Raw genomic sequence first — 15,333 nt, forward strand, 5'->3', positions numbered from 1 at the left:
TAGCGACAGGCTTTTATTTTTGAAGATGAGCAAGATTTCCTTACAAAACATACATTTTTATGATTGGTCAATAACAGATTGTTACCTTATAAGGTGTAATCAAGGTCAGAAGGTTAAGCAGTTAGGTCAGCCTCAGGCAGTTAACCAAGATCCTAATTAACTAAGACCCCTGTTCACTTTCATGTTGCTTACTAAGCATAAGAGACATGAATTACATCTCAAGAGACCTTGAAGAAACCTAGGTCAGCTGGAAATGCTCAAAACAGTAAAACAGTTTTTGAAGGCTTAATTGTTAACTCATAACAGGCATAGGTTCCTTCAAAGGTGATGCCTGTAATGCTACTGTTTCACTGTGACAGCACTGTACATCTTTGCCTTTAACAACCTAAACTATGCAGCCTAATAGGGACACCTTCTGGCACAAGCAGCTAAACTGCACAAAGTTATTCATAGCAGAAGCTGTCTGTTTTAGTCTGTTTTTGCATTTAGTCAATCATATGTTAAGCATAGACTAATTTAAATGACGATTATTAGCATTTAGCATCTTTCCAATTGGGATTTACTCTGTTAAATATTAATTTCTTATACATACACATCTGATCTTTTACTGGATGTTGTACATATAAAAGTCCAGATATGGGAAAGGCCAACTGGACACACCTGTGCTCATTTATATTTTGGCAGAGAAAGCTGTTGGCGCTCTGGAGGGCAAATGTCTGAGATGCTGTAGCCAGACAGATCACTCTCTCCAGGCATGCTTGCCGAGTCCTGATGGAATCTCAAAAGAGCTATGTACTGTTCAATGTAGTTATCTCATTACTTCCTAAAATTCCTGTGCTTAATGGCCAGAATGGCACCTTCTGGTATACTTGTTCACCATATTCGCTGTGCCTTTTCAGTAGAAAGTTATTCACCCTCAAACCCGCTCTTCCCTTATAATTACCTCCTGGTCCCAGAAGAGATATGTGTCTTCAGTCATCGTTCCAAGTTGTGTAAGGTCATATATCTTAGCCCTTATCCATTTCATTGCATACGTCTCTGATCTGCTCATAAAATTGATTTTTCCTCATGGCCCAAGTCTTTGTCGATAGCCAGTTTAAGAATATAATTTAGGCCACAGAAGTTACCCTTGTGACTTCCTCCGGGTCAGCCCTTCCAGACTATAGCTCGATCACCACTGTGTGTTGCATTTAAATAAACAATATACAGGCCAGTTTTTCTGAAGATTGGAATTTTCCAGTGCCAATGCTTATTCCTGTCTTGCTTCCTCTGATATGTCAGCAGCTGCTGATTTTAGGACAATGAGACAGTAGAAGGATTTGGAAAGAGAAAGAGGACAGTTACGTGTATGTGTGTTGCAGCAGCAGCACAGAAGAGACTGAACTGGCCAGTTTCTTTTGATGGGGGGGGGTTGCATTTTTTATACCTTTTCCCAGTCAGTTTCTGTTCTTTTTATTTAAAAACTGAAGCTTTTGAAAACAAATATAGATCTTAACACCTTTTTTCAGTCACTTTCCCCCATCCCCAAATGTGAAATCACACGAAACACTTCTTAATTAAAGGATTTTTCTCATGGCAGCCTCTTTCTTAAAGTACGCAGTTCCCAAGTATCATTTGGTTAATTAGGATTGTCCTTCATAACTGAATTCTTATTTCTGACACACAGGGTCTACCCAATTAAAGAAGTTCCCGTAGAGACAGAGCCACTTACTGAGTGGCTCTACCAGCGGTTTGTTGAAAAGGAGGAGCTTCTGGCCCATTTCTATGAAACAGGTCTGTAATTCCTCTTGTTTCCATTATGAATGTTCTCATTGTCAGCCTCTCTCCTGTCCAGGCCGGTTGCTAAGTGACATCTGCTGGGGGAGGCTGGGATAGAGCAGCTGCCGGCTGGCCTGCAGCTTCTCTCTTGTCAGATTCAACTGCTCTGCACAGCACAAATGGGTTTTGGCAGTTCTGCTAAAAGTGGTGCTAACTGTATAAACGACACAAGGAGGAAATTTCTCACTAACTTACAGAGCCCAGATCTGATGGATTTGTGTTGCTGTTTTTCTAGTCTTAATTAATCATTAGGTCACAGCAATTATTACAAAGTAAGTCGTAAGTAAGTCCATAAAAAACAATGCTTTTGTATAGAATACAAATGTAGTCAAATGCTCCTTGCATCGCTGTTTAATATGTCAAAAGAGTGCTGTTACCAGTTTTAAGCATCGGCAACGTGCATGTTAGCGTTGGTAATGGAAGACCAGAATTCTTTTCTCATGCCAAACCACATAGACTTCTCTTAGAGATGCACTGGAGATTTCAAGGTTGAGCCGTACTGTATGATTTGGGTCATGTTGACTGTGGCTGAGAAAAAACAGGTAACGTTAAATTATCTTTAAAGGGTGTTGGAGGTAGCTATTCATTGGACATAGATACTACCATAAAAGCTGTAAAATAAATGAATTCTATTTTCCTAGACAAATGAATACTATGGAACAAGTAATAGGTTTACTCCATGCTGAAGAAAAGAAGAGAGAGAACACAACGTTTCGGCTGTGGAGCCTTCTAGCTTCCTGAGCAGTGTTGATTAGGAATCATTTTTTATACAGAAGATCATCCATTTGAATCTGTTTAATATTTAGAGGCTTGCATATTCAATGAAGTAATAAAATATGCAAATCATTCAATCAGAAGATCAGTTATTAAAATTCTAAGAATATGTTCAAGCTTCATAAGATACAAAGTGCTTATTCATACATACAAGAATGTTTAATAATGTATTAGATAGGCACTTCTGAATGTCAGATATATGTCACATATGGGAAATCTGCTTTTAGAACAAAACAAGTAGGTTATGGCGATTTTTAATAAGTATTTTTTTTGTGTTCCTAACAGAACACTTAAATATTGCTGGTGTCTGTACTTGCTCACGATTGTTCTCCTGATAAGACAACTGACAGACAGGTTGTCACTTCCAAAACTGATACGCTTCTTACTCATTAAATTATTTAAATATGATTTAACTTTTGTAAATATGTTGTTGTTGTTATTATTATTACTACTGTTATTATTATATAAAAATGAGGGGCGTACATAAACAAGTATTGGCTTTGGAGCACGTTGCTGAGGTCATAAGAAGGACAATGCAGCCTACATGACACTGATCCCATAATCATTTCCAGGCCTCGAAGCTGCACTTTAATCCGTCTATGCAGTTCAAATTATTTAAGAGGGGCAATGTCCTAAGCTGCAAAGCATCCCTTGAAGAAGTTTGATAGGGGTTTTGATCTTTCTTATAAACAAAGCCCTTATAAAAAAAGGTTACTGAACTCTCTTCATTACAAAAACATCAAGAATCCTTTTCCAGGCAGAGAGCAATTACAGAACTAGACTAACTTGAATAATTTGTCAAAAGGAGATGCAATTCCAGGAATACAAAGTCTAAGGCTTAGGATAAACAATTGCCAAAACAGTTTAAGTAATTAGGGGCAATTATTTCATTTTTAACCTACATTTATGAATTAAATGCTCATTTAGTGATTAGAAATGTTCTGCTGACCAAATTACTGTCGTGCTAAACATGGTGAAAAGATGTCTGACATACTTTGTGTGTTATTTGAATAAATAACATTTGTATGGTATTCAAATACAGTGTCTGTATTGTATTGTGTTTGCATTGGGCATATTATTGTAGTAAAGGAACAAGTAATAGGTTTATTCCATGCTGAAAAGAGAAGAAAGAAAACAAAGTTTCGGCCATGGAGCCTTCTGAAGAAGTCTCCACGGCTGAAACGTTGTGTTTTCTTTCTTCTCTTTTCAGCATGGATTAAACCTATTACTTGTTCCTTTTCAGCCTACACATGCTGACGCAGCTACCCACCTGAACATATTATTGTAGTATATTGCTTCTGATTTCATGAGTTTTGTGGAAGTGACGTGAATCTCAGAGATACAAGTTAAATATCTTCTTATTGTCATTAGGGAAATAAAAGATAACCCAGCAAAATCTACTATCTCTTGAATTAATTTGAACAAGAATGTGACACTTGCTGCCAAATAACATTAATGTGCATGGGCTGTTTCCATTTGTCTTATTATTTGTCACCACATTTGTCATAACAACAAATATAAAGAGCCACACTCATCTTTCCAGGTAAAATATTAGGATTTTTTTTGTTAATCGGGAACAATTTCATGTCCTGTCCTGGTGATAGGTTGTGTATGCTTAAACTGAAAAGTGTTAATAACTAATTGTTTTGAAGCAGGAGGAGTGTGTGCCCAGATGATTTTGCTCCTTTTACATATTTTTACTGATTGGGGAACTATTACCTTCAATATTAGTGATTCTATGTTTTTTTTTTCTCTTTCCAGGGGCATTCCCACCACCAAAAGGCCAAAAGCAAGCAGTTTCCAAGGAGATGACTCTTGACCCTGTGTGGCTTTTTACTATACAATCATTTGCTTTTGTCTCTGCCTACATGTGGTACAACATCCTTCAGTATTTTTACTGCTGTGTGTTTTAATCAAATTTAATAAGAAAATAATGGACCTTTTAGTCACCTGGACATATGGCCCAAGCATCATACTATTTGTGTGTGAATGTAGATTTGCTAAGATGAGAGTATAAAACAAGGAAAATATAGAATATTAAAAGGATTTTCCCCCATACGCACTCATACAGACACCTTTGTTTAAATTTTAAAAAGGCTCAGGACGTAAACTGAAAAACGATCTGGATTCTTCTTAATTCCTCGTTTTGATGTCCACAGCAGAAACCTCCAGTGGAAGGAGGTTGAATTTTGACCAGAGTGTTGCCCACTGGGAAACAGAGGAGGCTGTCGCGGTTCTAGGAAAAAAAAATGTTTTGCTTTCCCTTCTCGTGGTTGCACGAGGCTTTTCTTCAATATGTTGTGAGCCACGCTTACAGAGAAGCTGTCCAGTCCTGAGGCTTTATAAGCTGGGGAAGGGCTACTACTGCCCTGTCTGGTGGAATTCTGGAGAAGGGCGGGAGCAGGAGATTTCTCACCTGTTCGTTTCCTTTGTTGCACTTCGGATTCAAACTGCTCCAAGCCGTGGAAATAGCCTTCAGCGTCCTGGTCAGCAGTTTCACAACATTACTTAATATTATCACAATTACTACTGTTCAATCATATCTTAACCAACAGATCATCTTTGGAAGTCTTTGGTGTTCTTGTTTACACCTGTCATCCTGGTGAGAGAAACATGAGTTAATTTCTGTATGTCCGATTCTGCTGAAGAGGTCCTGGAGAGAGGTGGACGTGGGTGGGTGTGGGAATGGAAAATGTAAAGTCTGCTACGCCAGTCACTTCTGGTTGGGCTGGGCCTACACCTTTACAAAAATAATGACATAGAGAGGGCTGAAGCTTTTTTTTTATCCCAGCCCAATGCCAGCAAAAACGAGCCCGGCTATCTGACTGAAAAATGCAATTGCGTCAAGTGGAGTTCACAGCAACTGGGAAAGATCACCCCAGCCTCCAAGCACCCATTCCACTGATGCTCTCGCAGTGCTGAAGTCTTCATACATCACCTAGAGCCACTGTTTATCTCGGATTTCTGATATTTAAGCCATATTCTGAGTAGGTGGACAAAAAGAAAAAGTTAAACTATTTTTAATGAAAGAAGTACCAAAATGTGTTGAACCCTGTTCATTAAGAAACCTTTTTTTGTGAATTCAACTGCAGATGGACAGATCTATAGGTCTTATTACTGTGCGTAAACAGCATAACCATCTGACGTGTGTGTGATTCCCTTTTTTCCTTTTTTTAAACATGTTCACAGCTAAGTTTCTCTCATGTGAAAGTATAGTAAAAAATGCACAATTAGGTGTTTTAAGACTTTTTTTATTTGAAATATTGTCTTTGAGTGATCATATGTTCAGTCCAATGTCTAAAAGGCTGAGTAGAAAATTTACAGCATTGTTTTTTTTCTGTATCTGTGAGGTTTCAGTTTTCAATATCATGAAATGAATGCGTGTTTAACCGTTCGGCCCTGCAGCTGAACTGAATTATGGGAGTTGAGTTTCCAGAAATCCCTTAACCGTTTAATCCAGTCCGATCATGACGACGCTTCTCCAAGCCCTGCTTTACAGCCAGTGGGCACATGTCCAGAAGGACAGCTCAGCGAGTGGCGGAGTGGGCTGTCTGACTGATGTTCTTGGTCATTTCAGTGCATTGAATTCACAAGTGGGAGAGGATGCTGGTCCCCCACTTGAGTGATTTACACAACTACTGTATACGTAGTGTAGAGCACTAAACAGAACAGATGCTTCCTTCAGTACGATAGAGGTTCTAGAAATACCGTAGGCACTAAAACAAGTTTAACAGAGCAGGCAGTCATTTTTTACCTCTGACCTCCTCTTGCTAGTTATCAGTAACGAGGATAGACTGTTGGTAGCAAAGCTCATTGACATACAGCAGCCCCAGCGAACTTTCTGTAAGAGCCTTATACTGTAGTTCACTCCCTTGTAGAGAAGATGAGAAGAGATATACTTTCACTTACAGGGTTTACATAGGATTACAAAAAAGCACTTGACTTAATGCATTTTTTTTGAGCAACACAAATATAAAGGTATTATAGTCACCTTAAATAACATCTGTGTTCCCTCTTCGTGTTTTTTTTTACTTGCCCTGTTTGTATTCATACTCGGGAAGCTTTTTTTCCATAAACAGTGAATCTGTCTGAAGCAATGCATTTCAAATACCATAAAGAAGAACAAAGACTGTTCTAATGTATCATTTTCACACTGGCTAGCATCATCTATTTGTAAATGCCAGAGCAGAGGAGATGTCTTGCAGGCTTTGTGCTGTTCTTGGAATATTTGGTTTTCAGATGGATTCAATGCATCTTTGTAATTCTTCCAAAGATGAATTCCAAAATATGCAGTGTGGCACAACAACACAGAAGTTGAAAATAAAAATGTGATTGAAGAAGAGGAGTTATTTTTTCTTTACTTTTTTTAGATTGCCTTACTGTAAAACCTGTAAACATTACTTAGTTGTACCCACTCAATTATATGTTTACATGATACCATAATAAATCATGGGCTCTTAGATGACTCTCAAACTTGATCCCAAGGTGTGTTAGATACGTCTTAGTCTTTGCTGAGATGCAGTGGTTTACTTAGAATTTTTTATTAGTACATTTTCTCTACAATACTAAACAGTAAGTGCAGTTTACATTGCTGGTTGTCATGCCTTGAAATGCCCCCAATATTTGTATGTTGCTGTTTGTTTAGATTTATAATCCTTGTATTTTGGGTGAAAAACCTTTTGGAATAATTAATTGGGGATACATTTACATACAGTATGTCTTACCCAGGGTATACCCTCTGTTATTTGCAAAGATAGGCTCTGGCTTCCCTGTGACCCTGAATTGGAAATAGTAGTTAGAAAGTGGATGAATAATTAACTGGGGAGGGGTTCTGGATAAAACCACATTTCAAAGCCTATGATTTGGGAGTTTCATTTTTCCATGCTATCTGCAATGTAGAGTCGGTGAGAAGTTTAAGCTTTCCTTCACTCACAAGCCTAATTTCAAAACTTCTCAGTTTTCATTATCTGCTCCCCTTTACTAAAATACCCTTGTGTTTCTTCTTCGTTGTGCGTTTTGATAAATGTTCACTCTACTTTTTTTTCCGATGACCTTGTGTTTGAAATGACAGTCGACAGTATACAGTTAATTGTACAGATTCATGTCATACCTTACAGACTGAACACTGGCTACATTTTTAAAAAGCGTCAGGGCTGTTCTTTTGCTGCTGCTTCTGGTACGTGACAGCTCTCCCTAGACTGCATGAGACAGAAATGTAAGAGAAGGGACTCCTGGTTCAGATGAAACTGCTTTCTTCCCTAACTGGTTTACATAATGGTGTTCGGAAATACAATTAATTCACACCACTGTTGTGACTTGTGCATGTACAGTACAGTATGTACACAGAAAGATAGTTTCAGCAAAACATAAAAGGCTGTAATTGTATATGGCAGCTATCCAATAGTTATACCAACTGTGAGGTACACAGTCATCTCTGATGTTCTAAAGCAGAGATCCACTAATGCTGCTTCAGTAGTTCCAGTTGAGTATTGGTGAAAAAAAGCAATAGAAAGTGTGTGTTTGCATGTGTTACAAAGAGACAGCTTTTATAATAGTGAGTAGGTGATGGAGGAGGTTTAAAATAAAACAATATTCCCAGTGTTTGTAATAACTATTTGCTAGCAGGGTTAGTTTGTGATTTGTACATTTTATTGCATTGTTATGTGTTTCCTGCGGTCTCTATCCCTATTCATATGCTCCAGGATGGCATTCAAGTACTGTTTTGTTTGTGTTGAGAGAATGATTGCTAAAGGGTGGATATATCCAAACAGGCCTACAAGCCAATGTTATACTGTTTTCAAGTTTTAAAGTGTCTTTCTTGTCTTGAAGTAATATTTAGGATATTAATGGCTTTCACACATTGGAAGAAATGAACAAATCATTTTAATTCTCAGTTTTTCCAATTGTGAATTAATTTGTTACCTGTCTTGTGTTTTCTGTAGTCATCCTCTTTTTTTTTTGGAGTGCCTGTCTTAAATTTGTCATCTTATGTGGCTTTTTCTTCATTGCCATTTTTTTTTACTAAACCTTTTACTTTTTCCTTTTCCTGTAATTCTGCAAAACAACCAAAAGACCTAACTGCACATTCACATTACAGGGACAATGCTGAGTTAAGAGATAGTGGACATGAACCTGATTTACACTGACTTGTCAAAAATGTTCAGTAAGTGAGAACTTGTACGGTGCCTTGCATAAGTTTTCATCCCCAAACACTTGTTTTGATGAATTACAAATGAGCTTTTTTATTAATAATTAAACAAATCAAACAGAACACTGTTTCAGCGTCACACTGTTACACATCAGTAAAGCCTGCAAAGACAATATGCAAATAGTATTGATTGCATAAGCCCCTAAATCAGTGTTTGTTGACAATTAGTGCTGTGAGTTTCTTTTTGAATAGGTCTCTATGAGCTTTGCACATTGACATGGGGGAATTCTGTCTATTATTCCTGGTAACCTTGCTGCAGTTCTGAGAAGTTTTTTTGAGGATTGTTGAGGGGCATTTAATACTCAAGTCTTTTCTGAAAATTCTGTTGAACAGTACTCTTGACAGACCACTCAAGGGCTGTTACTTTCCTATTGTCATACTGCTCCAGTGTGACTTTGGCCTTGTGCTTCTGGTGGCTGTCCTGCTGAACTGTGAGCCCAGTTTTAGATTCATGGACAAGTTTTCGCTCTAAAATTCGCCTGTACTTTGCAACCTCGAATTAAGCATTCCCTTCATATGATGCTGCCACCACCATGCTCCACATTTGATATGGGGCTGATTGGATGTTGAGATGGCACCAGGCATGCTTTACATTTAGACCAAGAACTTTCGTCACCTCTGACAACAAAGCCTTCTGTCCCATGTTAGTAGTATCATTTGCATGCTTTGTCGCAAACCTTTTGGCAGCAATTGCTTCATCCTTTGCCACTCACCCAAATAGGCCCGCTTTGCATTGGAATCAGAAAAACAGTATTATATGAGTGGCTGTTCCATCTCAGAGACCAGACTTTCAAATCTTTCAGTAATTCTTGGCCTTATTGTGGCCCCCATGGACAGCCATAGACCATCTCCCAGTTGCCTGGCTGCTCAGTTTGAAAAAATATCCTGACCCGGGTGGTGTCTAAGTGGTATGATACACATTTCATTTCTTACTGACTATCAGTGACCTGCACCTCTCTGCTACTTTACCCTCCAACGTCTTTTTTTGAAACCCTCATGGTCTTCGTAGTTAGTTTTTTGTATCACTGAGTTGTGGCTTAAAATTGATTATTCCAGGGTGCTCAAAGAGACAGATGTGTTTACAGAAAGCAACTTAAATGCCTTTGATTCCACACACAAACCATTACACTAATTTTGTGACCTTTCAAACTGATTTTTTGCTCCTGAACTGATTCACGAGTTGCCGATGCAAAGGGGTTTAATTCTTATCCATCCATCCATTTAATTGTCACGTCTGCTCTGATAGCTACAAAATGCAAGGAGTACTTTTGCAAGGCACTGTGAGCAAAGCAGTTTTGGAACATTAAAGAATATCTCTAAGCTTTGGCCATTAATCAAAGGTATTGGTCCGTTGTCTGGAGTTGGCTTTTAAAAAGTCATCAGAACTCTGTCAGAATCAGAAATCTTTTGCCCTGTGATTCTGAAAATGGTCCATTTTTTATTTAAGTACTGTTTTTGCATTAAAATATTCAAACCCTTGAAGATATCAGTGATAAAAAGTCATCGAAAGAAGATGACTGAAAGAAAACACTGCACTGCATGAATGGGCCAATAAATTGTACCGAATGAATATGGGCCTTTAGGTCAGGAATGGCTGTCTTTGTGAAGGAGATGATGAAAATGGGCCCCATACCTTAAAATAAGGAAATGAAAATGAAATGACTTTGTTTCAGTGGTGAATTTGGTTAGATAGTGTCTCATCTTGTCCATTTTTTTTTTTTGAAAATGGAGGTAATAGTACTGGATAATCCAAAGTTCTTAAGATCTCCCTGTACTGTTATCTGTTTTTTTATAAGCCATTCAATTCAACTTTCGGATAGGAAAGCTGTCCTTTCCCATTTTCTGAGTACTAATTTGTAGACTAGCTGCAAGAATGGACAGCATCAGATTGCACCTTAACTCCGTTTTGCTAATCTATTGCAACGCATATTGACCGTACCAGAAAACGCTCAGGAACTGGACAGATATACAGTAAGTATTTGATCAGGATTTGTCTTGTCTTGTCTTGAGCTGGTATTGCAGCTGTCCCTTTGTGACTCAAGTGTTCTTTTTCTAGGATAAAGTGGGGAACTATATACTGTTCGTGTGCAAGCTACAGAGGAAAAAGTGAAAGTTAATTCCATGTTGACAAGTTAAAAAATGCAACCATTTCAGTCAAGCTCCAAAACATGAAAATATGTATTTCTTCTTTTATTTTACTGTTGAGAATGGAATCAACCACTTCAAGATTTTTTTTTTAGTAGTAGAAGCACAGTTTGGTATAAGAGCCCCACAATATTGTACCACTATATTTGAAAATGAAGCAGGGTTAAGAAGGTATGTAAATTGTCTTGAATGTCTATGCAAGGGGCTTGTTCCTCCACCGAGAGGCGAATGAAGCCTGCGCAGAGAATTACCCAGCAGCTCCAGCTGTAAAGCTACACAGACCATCAAGTGATAAGGGGGGAGTTTGAAAAACACATCTCCAGTACTGCACTGGCCATCTCTAATTGTTTAAGGTATTCTCATTTTCTCATTTTGTGGAGGCAGTTTTTTTTTATATCGGTAGCAGACAGAGTGACTTAAATTTTGAATGGTGTTGCTATGTTCGTTAGCATTCAAATTGAGCATCGTGTTCATCCACATTGTGATCTTTTTCATTACCTTGCATAACAGTTCTGTAGGTAAATTAGTCTCTGTAAATGTCAGAGAAAATTATGGGCACTAGAGCTTCATATTTCTGGTCTGGTCGATTAAATCCAATACAGGTTTTCCTTAACTTTCAAAACTCTTCTGCTTGTTGTTTTCCTGCCCAAGAAAGTCTAGGGAGAAAGGCATTGAAGACTATTTAAGCTGGCTGGGTATAACACAATCCCTCTCACAGACACAAGGATAATTTTTCGGTCAGTTTCTGAAAGTGAATAAAGGAACAGTGAGTGCGCTGCAGTCTCTTATAGAAGAATTTAAGCCATAAATGCTATATTGTTGTGTTTTTTTTTTTACTAAATTGTTTTATGTGATTAAAATACTGTGTGTATATATTTCAAATAATCATTACAGTTTAGTCTTGTGACAGCAATTGACAAATGTTGGAAATAAAATCTTGGGATACCCAATCAAAAGTGTTTCATGGCAGTCTTAAAACTTTTAAAGCGTTTTAACTGTCATAAAACTCAAATGCAATTGGAAAGGGGATTCTTCAATGAAATATCTAGGAACATGATTAAAAATATGTAAACTGACATTTATTTTATGTTAAATCCTTATGTTGATACTCTAAATAAATTGCGCCTTTCTACAAAAATGTGCTGGAAGTCCTTTATTTAAGCCAAATTATTTAAGCACGTTAAATTGATAATTTGTGTGGTGACGATACTTTTCACAAGCAGTGTACATACAACATTTAGGAACCTAAAAGCATAATCTCAATAACTTTTGCTAATTTTTTGGTTTAAATTGTTGCTAACTTTCATTGCATCCATCTTTATTTAGTGGTTCCTGTTTCCTGCAAAACTGAAATAAAAAAAATACACCTCAAGATGTACAGTAGTCACAGTAATTTATTTTACCCAAAATCTGACCTTCATTAAAACTGTGCTGTCACAGAAGTTTTGGGAACTGTTCCTTCAGCATTGTGATTACAGGAATTCTTCCTGATTTTGAAAGCAAGGCAACTTCAGTTGTCTTGCTGGTAATTGGACTGGTGAAAAAGTTCATTACATCTAATTGCTCATTGTGGACTCATCTCCCATGAGTTTCCTCATTACTAGGATCGCCTTAAAAGCACTGACTTCATTGCAGGTAATTATAGATTAATGCAATTTAGTTCCTACATTATAAAACCTTTTTTTTCTCCTCAAATGATTTAAATAACAATAACAAAACATATTAAAAAGACATGCGCTAATGTTTTACACTCCACTCCTATCATTAGTGTTTCTCTTGTAAAAATCCTATTGTGATGTGATTCGTGATAAATGTGAGGCTTCTTCCGACAGTCCAAAGACGTGCTTGTAGATCAATTGGCTTCTTGAAGATTGGCCCTGTTGTGAGTATGTGACTGTGTGTACCCTGCAATGGACTGGCGCCCTGTTCAGGGTGTATTTTGCCTTGGGCTCACTGCTTGCTGGGATAGCTTCTGGCTCCCCCACAACCCTGTACTGGTTAAAGCGGTTAGATGGATGGAAGAAAGACTTTTTATGAGTCGAAAAGGGAGGCATTTTCCATAGACTTTAGACTAACTATAGACTTAGAATAACGTGAACGGAAATGGAGGGAAATAAGACATTTGTTGAGTTAAAACAGGCACAAGCTTTTCTACCAATGATCAAAGGGGAAAAAAACGTCTTTTAATCAGAACAACCCTGAACTAGACTAGTGGTTTGGCCACTTTGAAGAAAATTTAAATTTCTAGGCAGAGAGTTGATGAGATGACAGTGCTGCTACATTTTCTTCCATATGGAAAATACCACTACAAGGAACTGGACAGATAGCTGATGTCCCTTACTGCTGCACAGAGTTCTACATACATAGCATTATGGTATTTTATTTTTTCTTATCACTTATTAATTTAGAGTTCCAGCTTCTTTGCACATCCGCCCCGCCCCAATGTGTGTTTGGCTCACAGCTGCAAACCCTGTGACTGCACACAGGGGAGAATGAAGTAGATTTCTCCAGCCCCCATACCTTGGAGACAATTGTTTTTTGACACAGACACCACAGTCCCTTGCCAGCGGTTTGGTGTCAGTTGGAGGGGACGTGCTGCCGAGAGGCGACAGGGGTCACTGTGTCCTTGGAATCAAAGAGAGTCCTGGCCAATTAATCCCAACCCACCCCTGGTGGCCACAAACACTGGTGTGCCACAACCTGTGTAAATATAGTCACAGTTGGCTAGTGACATGACCCAGGCTTGAACCTGCGATCACAGAGCTCAGCCTCCCAATTGGATGGTTGCCTTTTCCAGTTTAGCCACTCAGCTGGTGCCTGTTAGTGATTTTAAACGCAGATTCATTTGCAGTCCTTACTGAAAATTGTTTGCCCTTATAATTTTAATGTATTCAGCACAGAGGGCCGTTGGTAAAAGGGTGTAGCCGACTGTGTAAAGCTGGTCAGGCAAGGACCTGCCTTTCATATTCCTGACCAGCGGTGCTCCCCCACCTTATCTTCTTCTACAAACATTGGTGTTTACATGTACCTAAAGCACCCAAAGGATTTGGCTTCCTCTTTCTCTAAGCCGATAGAAACCTCTGAAGGGATAATAAGCACAAGGTTAAGACCTTTTCCAAACTTACTTTAAAATGTAATTTAAATTACAAGGATGTTGATGTCTTTGCTCTAGGATCAATTTTTTCCCAGGTTCCTTTGGACCATCAATATCAGATATTGAACTTCTGCATACGCACATAGCGCTGAGAAAGCTTACAGCATCCTATTAAAAAACTGAGATTTATCCATTTATATTACAAATTGCTATATCTTAGCAGAAATTGGGCATTGTAAACTTCTGACCTTTTCAAAACAATCATATAATGACTATATAGCTATTATTAGTTTATGCCAGTGGCTGCATTTATGTATTTGCCACATTTGTACAGTTTGGAAGGCATAGACTGTCAGACAACCATACACAGGTATGTAATCAAGTACCAAAATATTCACCCACATATCCTGTACGATATTAGGACAGCTAGGACCTTATACGATCTGGTAGACTAAGTATCTGTAAAAGCAGGACAATATTTTGAGAAGTACACACTGTATAAACATGAAGACTAACTGCCAGTGACCTACTTGGAACTTGGGAGTCCGTAATCTCAATATAACAGTACAAGAGCACCTGTCAGGAAATCAATGCGCACAGGCCGAAACCCTGGCCTCTGTTCAAGAATCTATGTACAACAAGTGCACACAGATGAACTCTTCATATATATTTCTTTGATATTGTCCTTAAGCTGGAAATTGAACCAAAATGGATGTGTTCCTAACATTAAGACCATAAAGATGATTTTGTGAAAGGTTTCTGTTGTTTACATTCAAGTATGGCAGCAGTTCAGCATCGTGCCGGCCTGCTTTAACTCTTAACATGCTGACTGATACAGTAAATAGTGGTTGTAAAATCACTGAATGGAATTACACGGACACTAAGGAATATTTTTTCAGCGTGCAATATTTTACAAGTAGAGAGCATTTATATCTGGTCTGTGACACTGTTTTCATCTTAATGTATGTGAAGCAATATCATATTTCTCTACCTAAACTACTGTGTGGTGGGGCTGCTTGTGCAGAATGGTTTCTGTAAGTCACTCAGGTGGTGCCACACTTATGTTGTGAATTAAGTCTCCTACATGTGAAGAGCCAAAAGCTACTGTAGGCAGCTAAATGAACTGGAAGGAATTATAACTGCTTTTCCAAAATGGAAGCACACGTCTCAGTAATTCCTAACTGAGCTAGGACTTGGAAGTAGTCGACCAGCGCTCTCTTCTTTCTGGCATCCAGCAACTCCTGTGACTTCCTGCCGGCCTGCAGTGATGGCAGGGATTGGAACACTGTTTTTC

General features: G+C 38.3%; 1 protein-coding gene across 7 annotated transcripts in view; it reads left to right on the forward strand.

The window, feature by feature from the left end:
* The window catches only part of lpgat1 (lysophosphatidylglycerol acyltransferase 1), a 79,491-nt gene extending 67,408 nt beyond the window's left edge, over positions 1-12,083 (forward strand). For 6 of the 7 annotated variants that reach the window (XM_015347640.2, XM_015347616.2, XM_015347631.2 and 3 more), the window contains 2 exons: positions 1,667-1,773; positions 4,354-12,083. In XM_015347640.2, the coding sequence (XP_015203126.1) occupies positions 1,667-1,773; positions 4,354-4,505 (259 nt within the window). In that variant the 3' untranslated portion in view covers positions 4,506-12,083. The other variant, XM_069178683.1, reaches the window with a different exon arrangement.
* The last annotated feature ends 3,250 nt before the right edge of the window (positions 12,084-15,333 follow it).

Source organism: Lepisosteus oculatus, chromosome 2 (assembly GCF_040954835.1).
Source record: "Lepisosteus oculatus isolate fLepOcu1 chromosome 2, fLepOcu1.hap2, whole genome shotgun sequence".
NCBI classification, from domain to species: domain Eukaryota; kingdom Metazoa; phylum Chordata; class Actinopteri; order Semionotiformes; family Lepisosteidae; genus Lepisosteus; species Lepisosteus oculatus.